Source organism: Anolis sagrei, chromosome 2 (genome assembly GCF_037176765.1).
Source record: "Anolis sagrei isolate rAnoSag1 chromosome 2, rAnoSag1.mat, whole genome shotgun sequence".
NCBI classification, from domain to species: Eukaryota; Metazoa; Chordata; class Lepidosauria; order Squamata; family Dactyloidae; genus Anolis; species Anolis sagrei.
The window spans coordinates 32,137,880-32,151,919 of NC_090022.1; the positions used below are offsets into that span (position 1 = coordinate 32,137,880).

At 39.9% G+C, this 14,040-nt stretch overlaps 1 protein-coding gene across 4 annotated transcripts in view; it reads left to right on the top strand.

Annotated features, from left to right (window-relative positions):
- PTPRG (protein tyrosine phosphatase receptor type G) overlaps positions 1-14,040 on the top strand; it is a 713,496-nt gene that overhangs the window by 647,805 nt on the left and 51,651 nt on the right. For all 4 annotated transcript variants that reach the window (XM_060766453.2, XM_060766454.2, XM_060766455.2 and 1 more), the window contains one exon: positions 13,114-13,205. In XM_060766453.2, the coding sequence (XP_060622436.2) occupies positions 13,114-13,205 (92 nt within the window). The remainder of the gene's footprint in view (positions 1-13,113; positions 13,206-14,040) is intronic.

Genomic DNA, 14,040 nt, shown 5'->3' on the forward strand with positions numbered 1-14,040 from the left:
AAACATAACCAAAAACAACCTAATATCATGTGTCAGATGCTGTAGTGTTTGTAGCCATCTAATAATTCAATTCACCCACATTGGAAGAAAGGCTAAAATACTTGTCTATGCTTTTCCCTCTATTCCTAAGCAACCTTCCTGGAAAGTCCCCAGAATGCAGATACAGAAGCATGAAGGCTTCTTCAATGCTGTAGTTGTGATGAAGGGTATTAATGTGTGGAAGAGTAATAGGGCAGATTTAGTAGAGATGATATTCAAAATTTAGAACACCTTCTCTCAGATAGCCATTCATCTCAATTTGGGTTTTAGGTCAATTGACTGTATATATGAATTTAGGTCAAATTACTGCCAATATACCAACCTGCCCACATTTTAAAGTAGTTTAATTAAAGAGCATGAATATATATGGCGGCGGCAGGGGGGGGGGGGGTGTTAAAAGAAATCTCAACTCATTGGTAATTCATTGTCCAGGGAGCATGCCCTTCGTTTTCTCCAGAAAACCTCTATGACAAAACCTTTTCACTTGCCATTGAGTTGTAAGCTGCACAGATGTTCAAAATGCTGCTTAAAATATGGAGGGGGAGTCTGACTCGTTTCAGTCGTGCCAGAGGTCACAGAGAGAATAACGGCCAACTGCTAAGGACATTGTGTCATCCTAAATAAGAGGTCGCAATTGTCTTTGCCATTCTAAAACGACACTGTTAGCAGAACAGAAGAAGGATCTTTGTACTAGATCTATCTCACTGTTTGCAGGCATTCAGAGAGCCGTCTTAAATGCATTACAGCACTGGATTCATAGGCAGTCTTTTTGACTCTACTATAGAGAACTGCATTATAACATACTGAGCATGAATTCTAACTTTTGTCCTTACAACAGGAGATTTTTACTCCATATGAGTCCCAGTATTGAACAAGCTGTACATAGACACTGGAAAAGTTTGAACTTTTAACTCCTAGAAGACCCATGCAGCTATGGGATTCTGGGAGTTGGTCTCTGAAAAATACCTTTTCCAAGCTATCACAAGTGACAGCCTTTATGGTAAGCATTTAGTAAGTCAGGGTTGCCCAACCTAGTACCTTCTAGATGTGTTTGTAGTCAGAAGAAGATTACAACTGTCTTAATTACCAAGGCAGAATGGCATTTTGATTAGAAAACCATTTCAGAAAAGGCTGGGATTAAAAGTATGGAGTGCATCACATGCTTGCATTCAGTTAATCTGGAATAATTTGACCCTCTGGTCTAATTCCATAGAGTGGGCCCTTGGTATACACTGGGGTTTGGTTCCAGGACACACAATACACTCAAGGATACCAAAATCCAAAGATACTCAAGTCCCATTATACAAAGTGTGACATAGTGAAATTGCATCTATCATATAAAATTGCAAAAATAAGGTTTGCTTTCTGGATTTTTTTTTAAAAAAATCCAGAATGGTTGAATTTATGGGTGCAGAATTCATAGATATGGATGGCTAACTGTATTTACATTTCTTTATCCCTTTTCTTCTACTCTTTAAATGTGAGATAAGACAGTGCAGTTATGAGTAATTCCCTTGCATTAAATGGATTCTAACCTTCACTAGCAAGCAGAGCTTGGAAATGAGAAATACCATGTATACTCATGTACATGTTGACCTTTGCATAAGCAGAGGACAGTTTTGTGTGCCAAAATTTTAGATTTTCATATAGCCTCTTGTTTCAGGTAGTACAAAACTGGGATGGAAAGATATTTTGAGACATGGAGGGACTCCCACCATACTAATAACAGCATTATCAGGCAAGCATACAGCAAGGAAAAGTTATTTATATTAAACCACAGCACCAGAGTCACTCACCAAGCATGGATATGTGCTGGTTGAAAGACTCTGGAAGTTGTAGTCCAATAAATGAACCTTTCCAAGTGCTGAGAAAATGTTGCATTTTGCTTTCCTCAGCTGATTTCGTTCTTGTTATCCATGACAAGTGTCAATTGTCTGTAAATCTGAAACAGTAATTGGTGGATTCCTAGGGAAAAGGAGAGCAGCTGATCTGAATAGTGGCATGGAATACATTTTTCCTCACATAGCGTTTCTATTGATGAGATGGTTTGTTTTCAGCACGTGGATAAATTTTATTGAAATTCTATTGAAAGAACATGACCCAGATGAAACAATTACACCGTGAGCTTTTAACATATTTCTTAAATTGAATGGGTCTTTAATTTGTTTACTATAATCAAAGTTACAATACATACATGCCTGCCAATATTTTAGAAACTAAACAGACCTCAGATCTTTTATTTGCTGACCCAAAACTCTTTCCCACCAGGTGAGCAGTTTGGATTGTCAGAAATAGTCTAGGTAAGCATCCCAAACAGCAAAAACAGGTGTGATAAGGGCTGAACATCGCTTATGCGAAATGCTTGGAACCACAAGCATTTTGGATTTTCGATTTTTTCCACAGAGTTTGGAAGACTAGTGTTTACATGTACACATAATGAGATATTTTGGAGATGGGGATCAAGTTTAAGCACAGAATTCATGTATGTTTCATATATAAATGCATAGCATGAAGGTCATTTTATAAAATATTTGTTAATAATGTTTGCATGAAACAAAGTTGTGGAACATTTTGGATTTTTGGAGTAGAATTCCAGATCAAGGGTGTTACCCCTGTAGGTCTGTCCTCTTTCCCACTCCCCGATATTTTGGCATTTCTCCTCTCTAGCTATATCAAGTGCAGGTATACTGAACTGTCTACTATAAGGATTTAATGATAGAAGTTCAAATGTGGTTGCTTAATGTAATTCTTGGCTTTTAAGTTTTCCTAATCATAGTGGATCTTGTGCCACTTTTGGAAGCTTTCAAGCAGATATTTAAACCAAAACCCTGTTAGTAAATGGTATTTTGGGACCTCATTATACCCTCTTGGAATGAAAACACAGATGGTCTCCCACATGAGCAGAATATCACACAGACAGACTAGGTGCTCATTAATATTCAGTAGTTTGGTTGCTCATGTGGGCTTTCTTTTTCCTTAATTGCTAGAGCCCACCCAATTTGCTCATAAATGTTTGTGAGTGATGACCCTAATACGGCAGGTGTCATCCGGAAGCGCAGTTCACCAATCAGACAAACAGATTGTCAGTCTATAATTCCCACTGGCTTCAATGAAGCGTGTACATGATGTTTAATTTGGTTTAATTCCAGGTTGGACTTGATCTGTATCACTCAAGCTTTAGCTCTGAGAACACCTCCTAAGGAATGACTGCCAATGTATACGTCATTATATGTCTGTGATTTGTTTTTACAAAGGCAGGGTGTCCACTACACATGGCCACCACAGTACATGATTGTTTACAAAAATGTGAATTAGTTGAAGTAATCAATAGTATGTGGAGTCCTCTACGCATGCTTGTCCTTGGCTATCCTTTTCTGGCTTTCCATCAAACATAGTAGGTAAAGGGATGTCCTACAAGTAGGTACAATGAGGCAGATGTCAAACCAGGGCTTTCTAAACTGTGTGATGACACTTTAGTGTGTCGGCTCCAATATGTAGGTGTGTCACATGAATGTAACAAGAAACTTCTGAATCTGTGTGAAATAATCAATAAATCATATTGATTATTTTTAAAATACATAAATGAAAGGTTTTTGTTAGATGTTCTGTCCTCATACATTAAATTATTGCAATTGATATATGTGTCCATATCTCTTATAAGGTATTGGTTTAACTTCTGGTGTGCTAGTAAAACTGAATTACTGTTTTGCGAAATGATGCATGTCTAAAAAGTGAAATGTTTGGAAAGCTCTGTATCAGACATTGTGTCAAGTATCTCTTCATGCCTGGAATAAGCTCTGTGTCAGCCCATTGTATTAGGTCATACATAGGATGGTTGTGTAGATCCAAATGTGCAGCAGAATAGGTGTGCAGTAAATTCACACTTCCATTTTTATGCATGTGTGAAAGAGCTCCTTTATTGTAATTTGACATGCACTGACGTTGCTTTAAGAACATTATTGGGAGAACACCAATTGATACCAGGTTTCAGGTAAAATTGATAGTTTGCCTAATACCAGGTAAACTATATTTCAGAGAAAGGAATTGGCAAACCACCTCTGATTTCCTTGCTCTATAAAAGCCATGGAATCACCATGTCAACAGGGAACTTAAATACATACACAAGAACATTCGAATGGGATCTTAGTAATTTGCAAAAAAAAAAAAAATCCTATCAGAAGAAGGACCTCACAAACTATCTCTAAGTATTCCTTTCTTAAGAAGACCCTATGAAATCCATGGGGTCACTATAAACCAGCAACTAACTTGAAGGCACACACATTATTTCTATTTGGCTTGTCACAAAGATATATTGAAACAAGAGAAGATTTCCTCTGCAGTTATTTACAAAATTTTGTACGTTCATTCCATTCTATTGTGCTTGGCTTTAATTTCAAAGTGTAATCTGTCACACACCCTCTCCCCCCCCCCCCAACCCTGTATACACAATGGCATGCCTGATGTCTGAGATCTCACACAGTAATTGTTCTCTGGGGAAAGCAAGCCACAAAAATAAGGCATATGGAGTTTGAGGAGGTGGCAGTAAGAGAATGGTGGGTCTGCTCCAGCAAACACACTGGTTTCTTTCAAAGACAACAGAGTTCTCAGTGATTTGCTGAAAACGTGTAGGTTGTCTGGATTGTTCTGGAATTAGAATGAAGAATGCCATGCCACATGTGTGATTGTAGATTAATTTCTTCATTACTACAAGTATTTCATTTCATTTAGATTCATTGAAAACAATTTACCTCAATGTGGTGCCCTGTAGATATGCTGGGCTACAACTCTTTAACAAGCCCAGTCAGGGGGTTTTATAATCATTAAAAACCCAATGAGAGCATCAACTTAGGGAAGGCTGTAGACCAGTTACACAAGGATTTAACTCTTTATTCAAATGTAGTCATTCAAAATGAGTTCCCTTTTCCATCTCAATGGACATCTTACATAGTATGATCATCTTGAGATATATATCTCAGGAGTTGATTCAGGCATGGACTGCATGTCCTAGTGACTAGATACAACTGTCTTCTGGTTGTCTTGAGTTCTGCAAAGCATGTCTTTATGGCTCTGATAATAACTGCAAAAGTTATACCTTTAATACCATAACATTGGTGTTTGACATCCTAGAAGTATGAAATATCATGGCAATAAATGCTATCTGATCAGAAATGGGCAAAATTGATTCCCAACCAAATGCCATGTGGCTGCTAAATTACGAACTTTCATTGACTGAACTTGCTTCCCAACTTTTTCAGATTTTTTTTTATTCAGAGCATTTTTATCCCATCCTTCTCAACCCCCGGGGAGGGGGGAGGGAGGACTCAGATTAATTGAAAACACCTTAGATATCACCTTAGATATTGCTGTGAAATTTAGACTTTGAATCTTGATGCCCAGCAGTATAAACGTCTTGTCCCATAAAGTTCACATGCACTTGGTTTGCCCAGAAAATGAAGCAAATTTATGTGAATTTACATTACAGTGTGTTGGCAGAGGGTTAGATGTTCAGGACCCTTCTGAAAGTGGGGAAACCATTTTAAACAACGCCTGCTGAAACACTTCTCTAGTAATGTTTAAGTCATCCAGGGCAACTCTGTGATCCCTATGTGCTTTCGTGGTTGAGCAGGAATGCATATCCTGGCTACTTGGACTGGGTTTTCATGACTGAGCAGGAATTAAAACCCTGGTCACCTGGAATTCTAGCCCAAAACCCAAACTATGGAGGATAAGGGCATAAGAGCCGCTAACCATAATGTATATGCACATATAATGTTAGGATCAGAAGTCTGTACAAAGAGGTCAGGACTGTGGGCTCTGCAGTTACCCAGATGCTTCTGGTTGGCCACTGTGATAACCCACACTGGACTAGATAGCATTTTGGTCTGATGCAGTCTTGACTTCTCTTATGTTCTTATGCCATTTACTATTTGTTGTTAAAGTTTGGTTGAGAGTTATCGCAACAGAATATTTGGGGTGATTTCTATCCATCATACATTAAAATATCTCTCATCTTCATTAACTAGTATTTAATTAACTGATGTCTCCCACCAGATACATCACTCCAGTTTTCCCATCTCACCCGATGTTCGCTGTCTTTATCCTTCCATTTGGCCCAGCCCACCTTGTTTTAAACTCTTTGTCTTTAATTTTTATTTTTCCTTCATAGCCGGTGTTTTATCCCCCTGTGTTAGTTTTTGAGTTTATTGTTTGTATTTTATTGTCTTTACTGCCTGTGCTTTATTTTAGTTATTATTTGCTGTATGTATTTCATTTATTTACTGTATTGATTGGGCTTTGGCCTAATGTTAGCTGCCCCGAGTCTCTGAGGGGAGAAGGTGGTGGGGTATAAATAAAGTTTAATAATAATAATAATAATAATAATAATAATAATAATAATAATGTTTATTGCACTACTTGCATGAAGGAAACCATCACTTTTGCCCACCAGCATGGAGCATATCACACCTGCATGTGTGATTCTTGATGGGTTGGAAACACAGAAGGTCCTCTTCAGAATATACTGTAACAATTTTTACAGCCACCCTCTGAAATCTCCTTTCCATTTTGTGATGTTCTCATCATTGAAATTCAGTGATAGAGATGATTGGATATGTGCAATCCATGTTGCTCTAATTGATCCAATGAGGCCTCTCTTCTGGACCATTTTTAATCATACATTAATTTTCGTTTTTCTGTGTTCTTGGGAACTCATTTGCTGTTGTGGCATGCTGTGTGCGAATACATAAATATGTGCATGCATGCTGATCTACCCACACAGAGGGAATCGCCTTTGTTGAAGGAACAGAAATGTACATGCATCAACAGACTAGGCCTGTGTGTTAAAATGGATCAAGCTGATTTTAGTTTGATATTCGCCCAGCCACATAAGCATCGGGCTCCCGTTTGGTGAGAACTTACAAGGAACCCCCTGTGATTGCCCAACTCCTAGTTAGTTAACCAGGTAGCATTATGAGCCATTGGCATGATCCAGTAACCGTTTTCGATAAAGCGGTTACATATTTGAACAAAAGAATCCCATAGTATAACCAGGTTACATTATGAAACTAGGTTGAAGACTCATTCTTGAGATCCTTATGTCAGCACTTGCTATCTTCCCCTATTTTCATAAGCATATAAAAACTTTTTTAAAATATAGAATTTGTTTTTCAAAAGTCACTATTTTGATATTCTAATAAATAACGCCTAAAGATTATTTTTAAATAAACACCCAATTGACTGGAAGAAAGGCATTTCAAGTATATTACGATCTCCTGAATTCATATTTTTGTACACTCCAGTCATGGTGAACATAGATATCCAGATAAGGATTAGCTAGATTCAAATATCCTAATAGACCATTTTCAACCTTTTCTAATCATAATAGACCCCTATATGAACAATGTTTTGCCTGATATAGACATATATTGTATCAGACTAATTTTTATAGTTGACTTTGATGACTTTTATATAGAATGTTCTAGGGGTAGTAACTAAGTGCGGCATGATCACTTTTCTCCCTGTTTTCATACCCTTTTTCTGTAAAGAAAATCTAAAGTGCTAAATGAAGAGCATACTATCAGAAGCTGTCCTCCATGGATTTTCTGCCTATTTCACTCAAAGGAGAAAATCCAGACTGCATCAAATGCATGCACATTCTTACCTGATCCATATTCATAGCCCTTCCCCTCAGTGTGACTGATTTATTCCCCCTTTCTGCCCCCAGAGAGCTCATAGTTCAAAATAAAGGCAGCCCAAGTGGAAACCATGTCCCTCTTAAGTAAAGAGTTGAAGGGAGGATCAGCCAAGCTATTCAGGGATGAAACAAAGTAATTGTGCAGGAATATTTCGTTCTGCATCACGTATCTTGGACTCCCAAACATTAGTTCAGTCCTGAGTATCAGATTTTAAAAAGTACATTCATTAAAAGACAGTCTGCCTGGAAGCAATTGCCGTCTGCTTTGAATAAGACCAAGCTGTGAAATGTGATCTTTGGTGGCTGCATATTGTTTCAGCCATTCTATGAATTTTGCTGCCGTGGTTTTCATTATTTATAAAGTGCTATAAGTGCACAGCAATGGGGCTTGCCAGATGGCCCTATTATGATAGTCCTGAAGGTCTTTGTGGTGTCATTGAATTGAGTGTGGGACTTGAACCTGGATAACTATGAGTTCAAATCTTGATGCAGACATGATCAAAAGCTCACCCACAATCTCCTAGGCTCACCTACATCTGTAGTGAAAGGCAAAAAAAAACAAAACAAAACAACAACAAAAAACCAGAGAAACCCACACATTTGTTTCCTCTAAACTCTTTTAAGTCAGGGCAGGATGAAATATGTGGTTGGACACCTCGAGGCAAAATGTATATAATAATAGTAATAATAGTAATAATAATAGTAACAGCAGGATTGAAGAAAAACAATTGGAAAAGCTGACACAATACAAGGATTTAAAGATCGAACTGCAAAGACTCTGGCACAAGCCAGTAAAGATGGTCCCAATGGTGATTGGCACACTGGGTGCAGTGCCTAAAGACCTTGACCTGCATTTAAACACAATTAGCACTGACAAAATTATCATCTGTCAGCTGCAAAAGGCCACTCTACTGGGATCTGCGTGCATTATACGCCAATACATCACACAGTCCTAGACACTTGGGAAGTGTCCAACGTGTGATCCAATACAACAGCCAGCAGAGTGGCCTTGTTTGCTATGTACTAATCTTGTTATGTTTCAAATAATAATAATAATAACAACAACAATAACAGCCAGCAGAGTGACCTTGTTTGCAGTGTACTAATCTTTATGTGTTTCAAATAACAATAATAACTACTACTACTACTACTACTACTACTACTACTACTATTTTATTGATACCCCGCCACCACCATCTCCCAGAGGACTTGGGGCGGCTTACAAGGCACTCAACGGTGCAAACACGGCAAATACAAACAGTGCAAAGACAACAACACAAAGCAAAAAGAGCCAAAAAAACAACAACAACATCATAACCCACCCACCCCCATCACCAATTAAGATCAGTGAAATGTATCAATAGCTGCAGAATATAGAACAACTGCAATTAATATCAGTCTCATAAAGTTCATGGTGAATAACCTCTAGGTCCTTGAATTTCTAAACATGGTCAAAGGCTTATGTACAAAGCCATGTCTTCAGTCGTATGTATAACAGTTTCACTCAATCTGTTTATCCATTTGATTGTTCCTTAAAATGGGATCCAAGTGGATCCATAAAACATAGTTAAATGTGATAAGCTTATATGTTAAAGCACAATAAAATAGAATACACAAAACATGGATGAACAAGAATATAAAATCAATTCTAGCACATACTCAAGTAAAATAATACTAGTAATGCATTTACACTGTGGAATTAATGCAGCCCGACACTATTTTAAATGCCATAGCTCAACACTATGGAATCGTGGGAATTGTAGTTTAGTGAGAAACCACCACTCTTTGGCAGAGAAGCCTAAAGAGCTTGTAAAACTATATGAAGTCTTTGTCTGCCAGCAAAGGGACATTATGAAAAGTAGGAAAGGGACTCTCCTTTGAAAGGCAGTTCCACTGTGTAGGAACAACCACTGTGAAGAACCTCACACATATCCTGCCTTGAAGTGCCTCTGAAAGTTGTGAGCTCAAGAAAAGGATGGATGCTGCAATGGTTATCCCTAAATGTAGTGTAAAGTAACCATGAAATTCCTAGGGATGAATCAAGTGATCCAGATGTGTAGGGCAGAATGGACAAAAATATAGGAACTGGGGCAATTTTCACCCAGTCCCTTCATGTTTCCCCTGTTCTTTTCCTTCTGCTTTTCCTCCAAAATGGCAATTGGGATAGTACCATTTTTGAGGTGGAATACAGGGAGGAAATTTGATAGGTGAGACGGAGTTCTGAGGGCAAATGCGATGAGATTGCATGTTTCCACACATTTGTGAACTGTGGATGTAATTCTGGGTCAATTCTCAGTCCGCAATCTTGTCAAAAATGTATTTTAAAAATTGGGGAGTTTCTTGGTCAATGGGATGCACTTCTCCCACTCTTGGTCTAGGGAGGGATAAGCCCACTTTCTCCATCCATCACTTCTGTGTGAGATAAATACTTACTTTCAGGAAGCCATTGCTGTCCCTCAGGGGATTTGGGGGTTGGCTGCCTTCTTTTTGGTTCATCATCCCAAATGGGTTTGGAAATGGAAGGAGCTCCGAAACAGCTGCTGCTTTTTTTCTTGCAGATAATGTTATTGGCAGGAGGAGTAAATGAATGGATGAGGGAGTGAGACAAAGTGTATTAGTATAAAATAGAACAGACAGAAATGAATAGAACAGAATAGAAATGGAACAGACAGTATTGTCAAAGGCTTTCATGGCTGGAATCACTGGTTTGCTGTGAGTTTTCTGGGCTATATGGCCATACTCCAGAAGCATTCTCTCCTGATGTTTCACCCACATCTATGGCAGGCATCCTTAGAGGTTATGAAGTCTTTCAGAGCTCACCACCTCTGAGGATGCCTGCCATAGATGTGGGCAAAACGCCAGGAGAGAATGCTTCTGGAACATGGCCATACAGCCCGGAAAGCTCACAGCAACCCAGGAATGAGGCAGTTTTCTATTTAGCTCACAAATAAGTATTATGCTGCCTGCCTATAATACATATAAAGATACCTCTTTTTGACAAGACTGCACATCTGGATGACCAGAATATGGAAAAGACTATCAGGGAGCCCCCAGTGGCGCAGTGGGTTAAACCGCTGAGCTGCTAAGTTTGTTGACCTAAAGGTCTCAGGTTCAAATCTGTGGAGCGGCATGAGCTTCTGCTGTCACCCCTAGCTTCTGCCAACCTAGCAGTTCGAAAACATGCAAATGTGAGTAGATCAATAGGTACCGCTCTGGCGGGAAGGTAATGGCGCTCCATGCAGTCATGCCGGCCACATGATCTTGGAGGTGTTGATAGACAACGCCGGCTTTTCGGCTTAGAAATGGAGATGAGCACCAACAGCCAGAGTCAGACATGACTGGAATTAATGTCAGGGGACAACCTTTTCCTTTACCTTATCACGACTATAGTTCCTAAATTGCCCTAGCCAGCATGGTGACTAGCCCTTATAGTCCAAAAAGTAAAATTTCCAGGCTCTGCATACAGGACACTCAGCTGCCATTGGTTCCTGGGAGAAAGATAAGTAAATAAAAGTAAGTTTACCTGGGCCCATCTTCACTGACAATTTAATGCAGTTTGACATTTGAAGCTGCTGGACCTTCAAATTGTGGTGGCTAGACAACAGACTCCCACAAAAGTGTGTAAAAGAAATTCCTGAATGCACATCAGTGTTCTGTGGTTTGCGTAATCACCACCTGGGCCTTAAACTGGTTCCAGGATTTCCTTATCACCTGCACAGTGAAACAATTTTCTTCAGTACTGGTTTGACGCTGTCTTAAGTGGTCAGTGTAGATGTGCCCCAGGAGTTGTCAAGTTTCAAAACCTTGACAACCATTAACAGAACTCTATTGTTTTTATGAGCTGACCTGGTGGCACTCACTTTGCTGTTAGTACAATTCCCAAAACTCACCCTCCAAATAGAGCACCTCTGTGCGCTCTCTGAACTCCTTGAAAAGGATTTGCATGGCCTTTGAAAAGTTGTGTGAGTTGCACTGCCCTCTCTCTCCTCCCCCTGCTTTCCGGAAAGCCCTCTGCTATGTAACTCTGTGCTGCAAACAATGGCAGTACAAATTGCTTTGACAGAGTCAGCAAAGTTGACAGGACAGTGTGGGCTTTTCTGCTTGGCCCTAATTCCAGAAGCCAGGATGGGTGGCACAAAAGAGGGGGGGGGGAGAACACGCTGCTACCCTTTACAAGCAGAGTCAGCCCCTTGCACGTGCATGTGTTGTGGCAAGTGAACCCCGTGAAAGGCCCTGCACAGGTGTGCAGAAGCAGTTCATTAAGCCAGGCAAGAAGCAGGGAACTCCGAGGCGGCTGCTTCGTCCAGGCTATTGTTCAGCACTCCTGACAGCTGAGAGCAACCCCTTCGCTTGCCACAATAGCGGCTCATGCTGAGCAAGGCTCATTAAATATTCAGTCCCAGCCTCAAGCAGCTCATTAAGGCAGCAATGAGCCAGTGACGCTGCCTTGCCTCCGCCACCGCTGCTCTTGGAAAACCCTGCCTTTGCTTAGCATCACCATGCAGAGGCTCATTGGATCCCTGGATGCTCTTCTCCTCAGTGCCTTCTCTGTGATGACCAGCTTGTGCTCCCTGCTTTGCATTAAGTACAGGTAAAAGGAAACAGACCCAGATCAAATTCAAAAGTGCTAAGAGGGAGATAAAAGTCCTGGATGTGGATGTTCAGGAAACACTGGTTTCGATTTGTGTTCTGACCTGCCTGGAATCCCTTTTTGGGATGGGAGTGGGCTGAGTTGACATCTCCACAGGCGTTTGCTTAGCAGCATCTGTGATTCTGCTGGTTTTGCAGCGGGAGGAGGAGTCTGGGGAAGGCATGGCAAAGCAGCAAGGAACATAGTGAGGCAAAGTTGTTCCTTGTTGAGGCTGTAACTTCAGTGGGCCAGCTGTTTGTATTCTCTGGATGCAGGCCATTCTTCAGCCCAGTGTTATGAAATGCACTTCTACTTAAGATGGAACATCGTGTTGTTTTAATTGTCTCTTGAGTAAAGGCTGTTTTGCTCTGGTAGAAATAATTGACACTGACATTTTACTTTGCAAGCGTGCACTAGAGTAGTCTCAAGTTTCAGCTGCCAAACTTCCTGAACAATTGTATGTTTAAGAACTGTGTGTTTAAGGACAGATAAAAACTGCCTGTAACAGTATGTTTTATAACAGATAAGAAACAACTCCAAATGAGTTGTTTGCTTTGTGGTGCAAGATCTCAGTACATTTCAGTATCCAGTTGAGGGTCACAGGCATCACAAAGGTACAAATATAATTTTATATGTGGTTGTGGGTGGAAAGGGGAGAAAGTACACAATCTTCCTTGCCAGATATGCTCAGCATGGACAACTTTATCACAGAAGTCTGAAAGAACTGATGACATTTCTGTTCCATTCACAGAAAATGTTTCCAGACAGCTCATTTCTATGTGGAAGACAGCAGTTCACCTCGAGTGGTGCCAAACGAAACCATTCCCATTATTCCCATTCCAGGTAAGGAAGGCTCAACCACTTGACTTAATTGATTTGGGGGCAACTGTCTGAATTCATGTAGCAAATCATAATTTGTATTATATGTCCTGCTCAATTACTGGTCTTTTTATGCTTTTAAATATGTGGTGTTTTACAGTAATACTTGTCTTTCCTTCTAAAATGGTATGTTAGTGTTGGTTTGGCAAGAAAGAGAGACCATGTTATTTGTGTCTGGATGAGATGGCTGATGGCCTTCATGGAGAAAAACTATTTAATCTTTAAGGTGCCACAAAGGCTCTGTTGCAGTTTACTAACATAACTATCCCATTCAAGTTTTCACTTGGTTTATATGTTTCATCTTTCCAAAGTGTCATTGCTTCGCCACTTAATGGTCCATGCCACTCCTTATTCACAACAACTCAAAAACCAGATCTTCACCAGCCTGTAAATGTAAATGTTAGGCACAATCCTATGAATGTACTCTGAAGTCCTATTAAATTTTGTGGTACTGTTCATTCAGTTCCGGACAGTTGTGCATAGAACTGGGGCACTCTGGTTGCAAAAATAATGGAATTAAAGTGTGGGTTTCTGCTTACCATCCTGTGGCCTGTCTAGAAAAGGTTTGTTCTCTTCTCTCTCCCCCTCCCTCCTCTCCCCCCTATATATATATTACTTCTTCTATAGCTGAATCGTAACAAACCATTACCAGTGGGATCATGGTGTAAGTAGGTGTGCTGATTTGGTATAAGCAAGTGTGGTAAATAGCGCCATCACTTTTTGATGTAATTGTTAAGTAGACGTACTGTGGAAGAGTAAAACCCATTGAACTTTGTGTGATTTATTTCTGAATAAACAG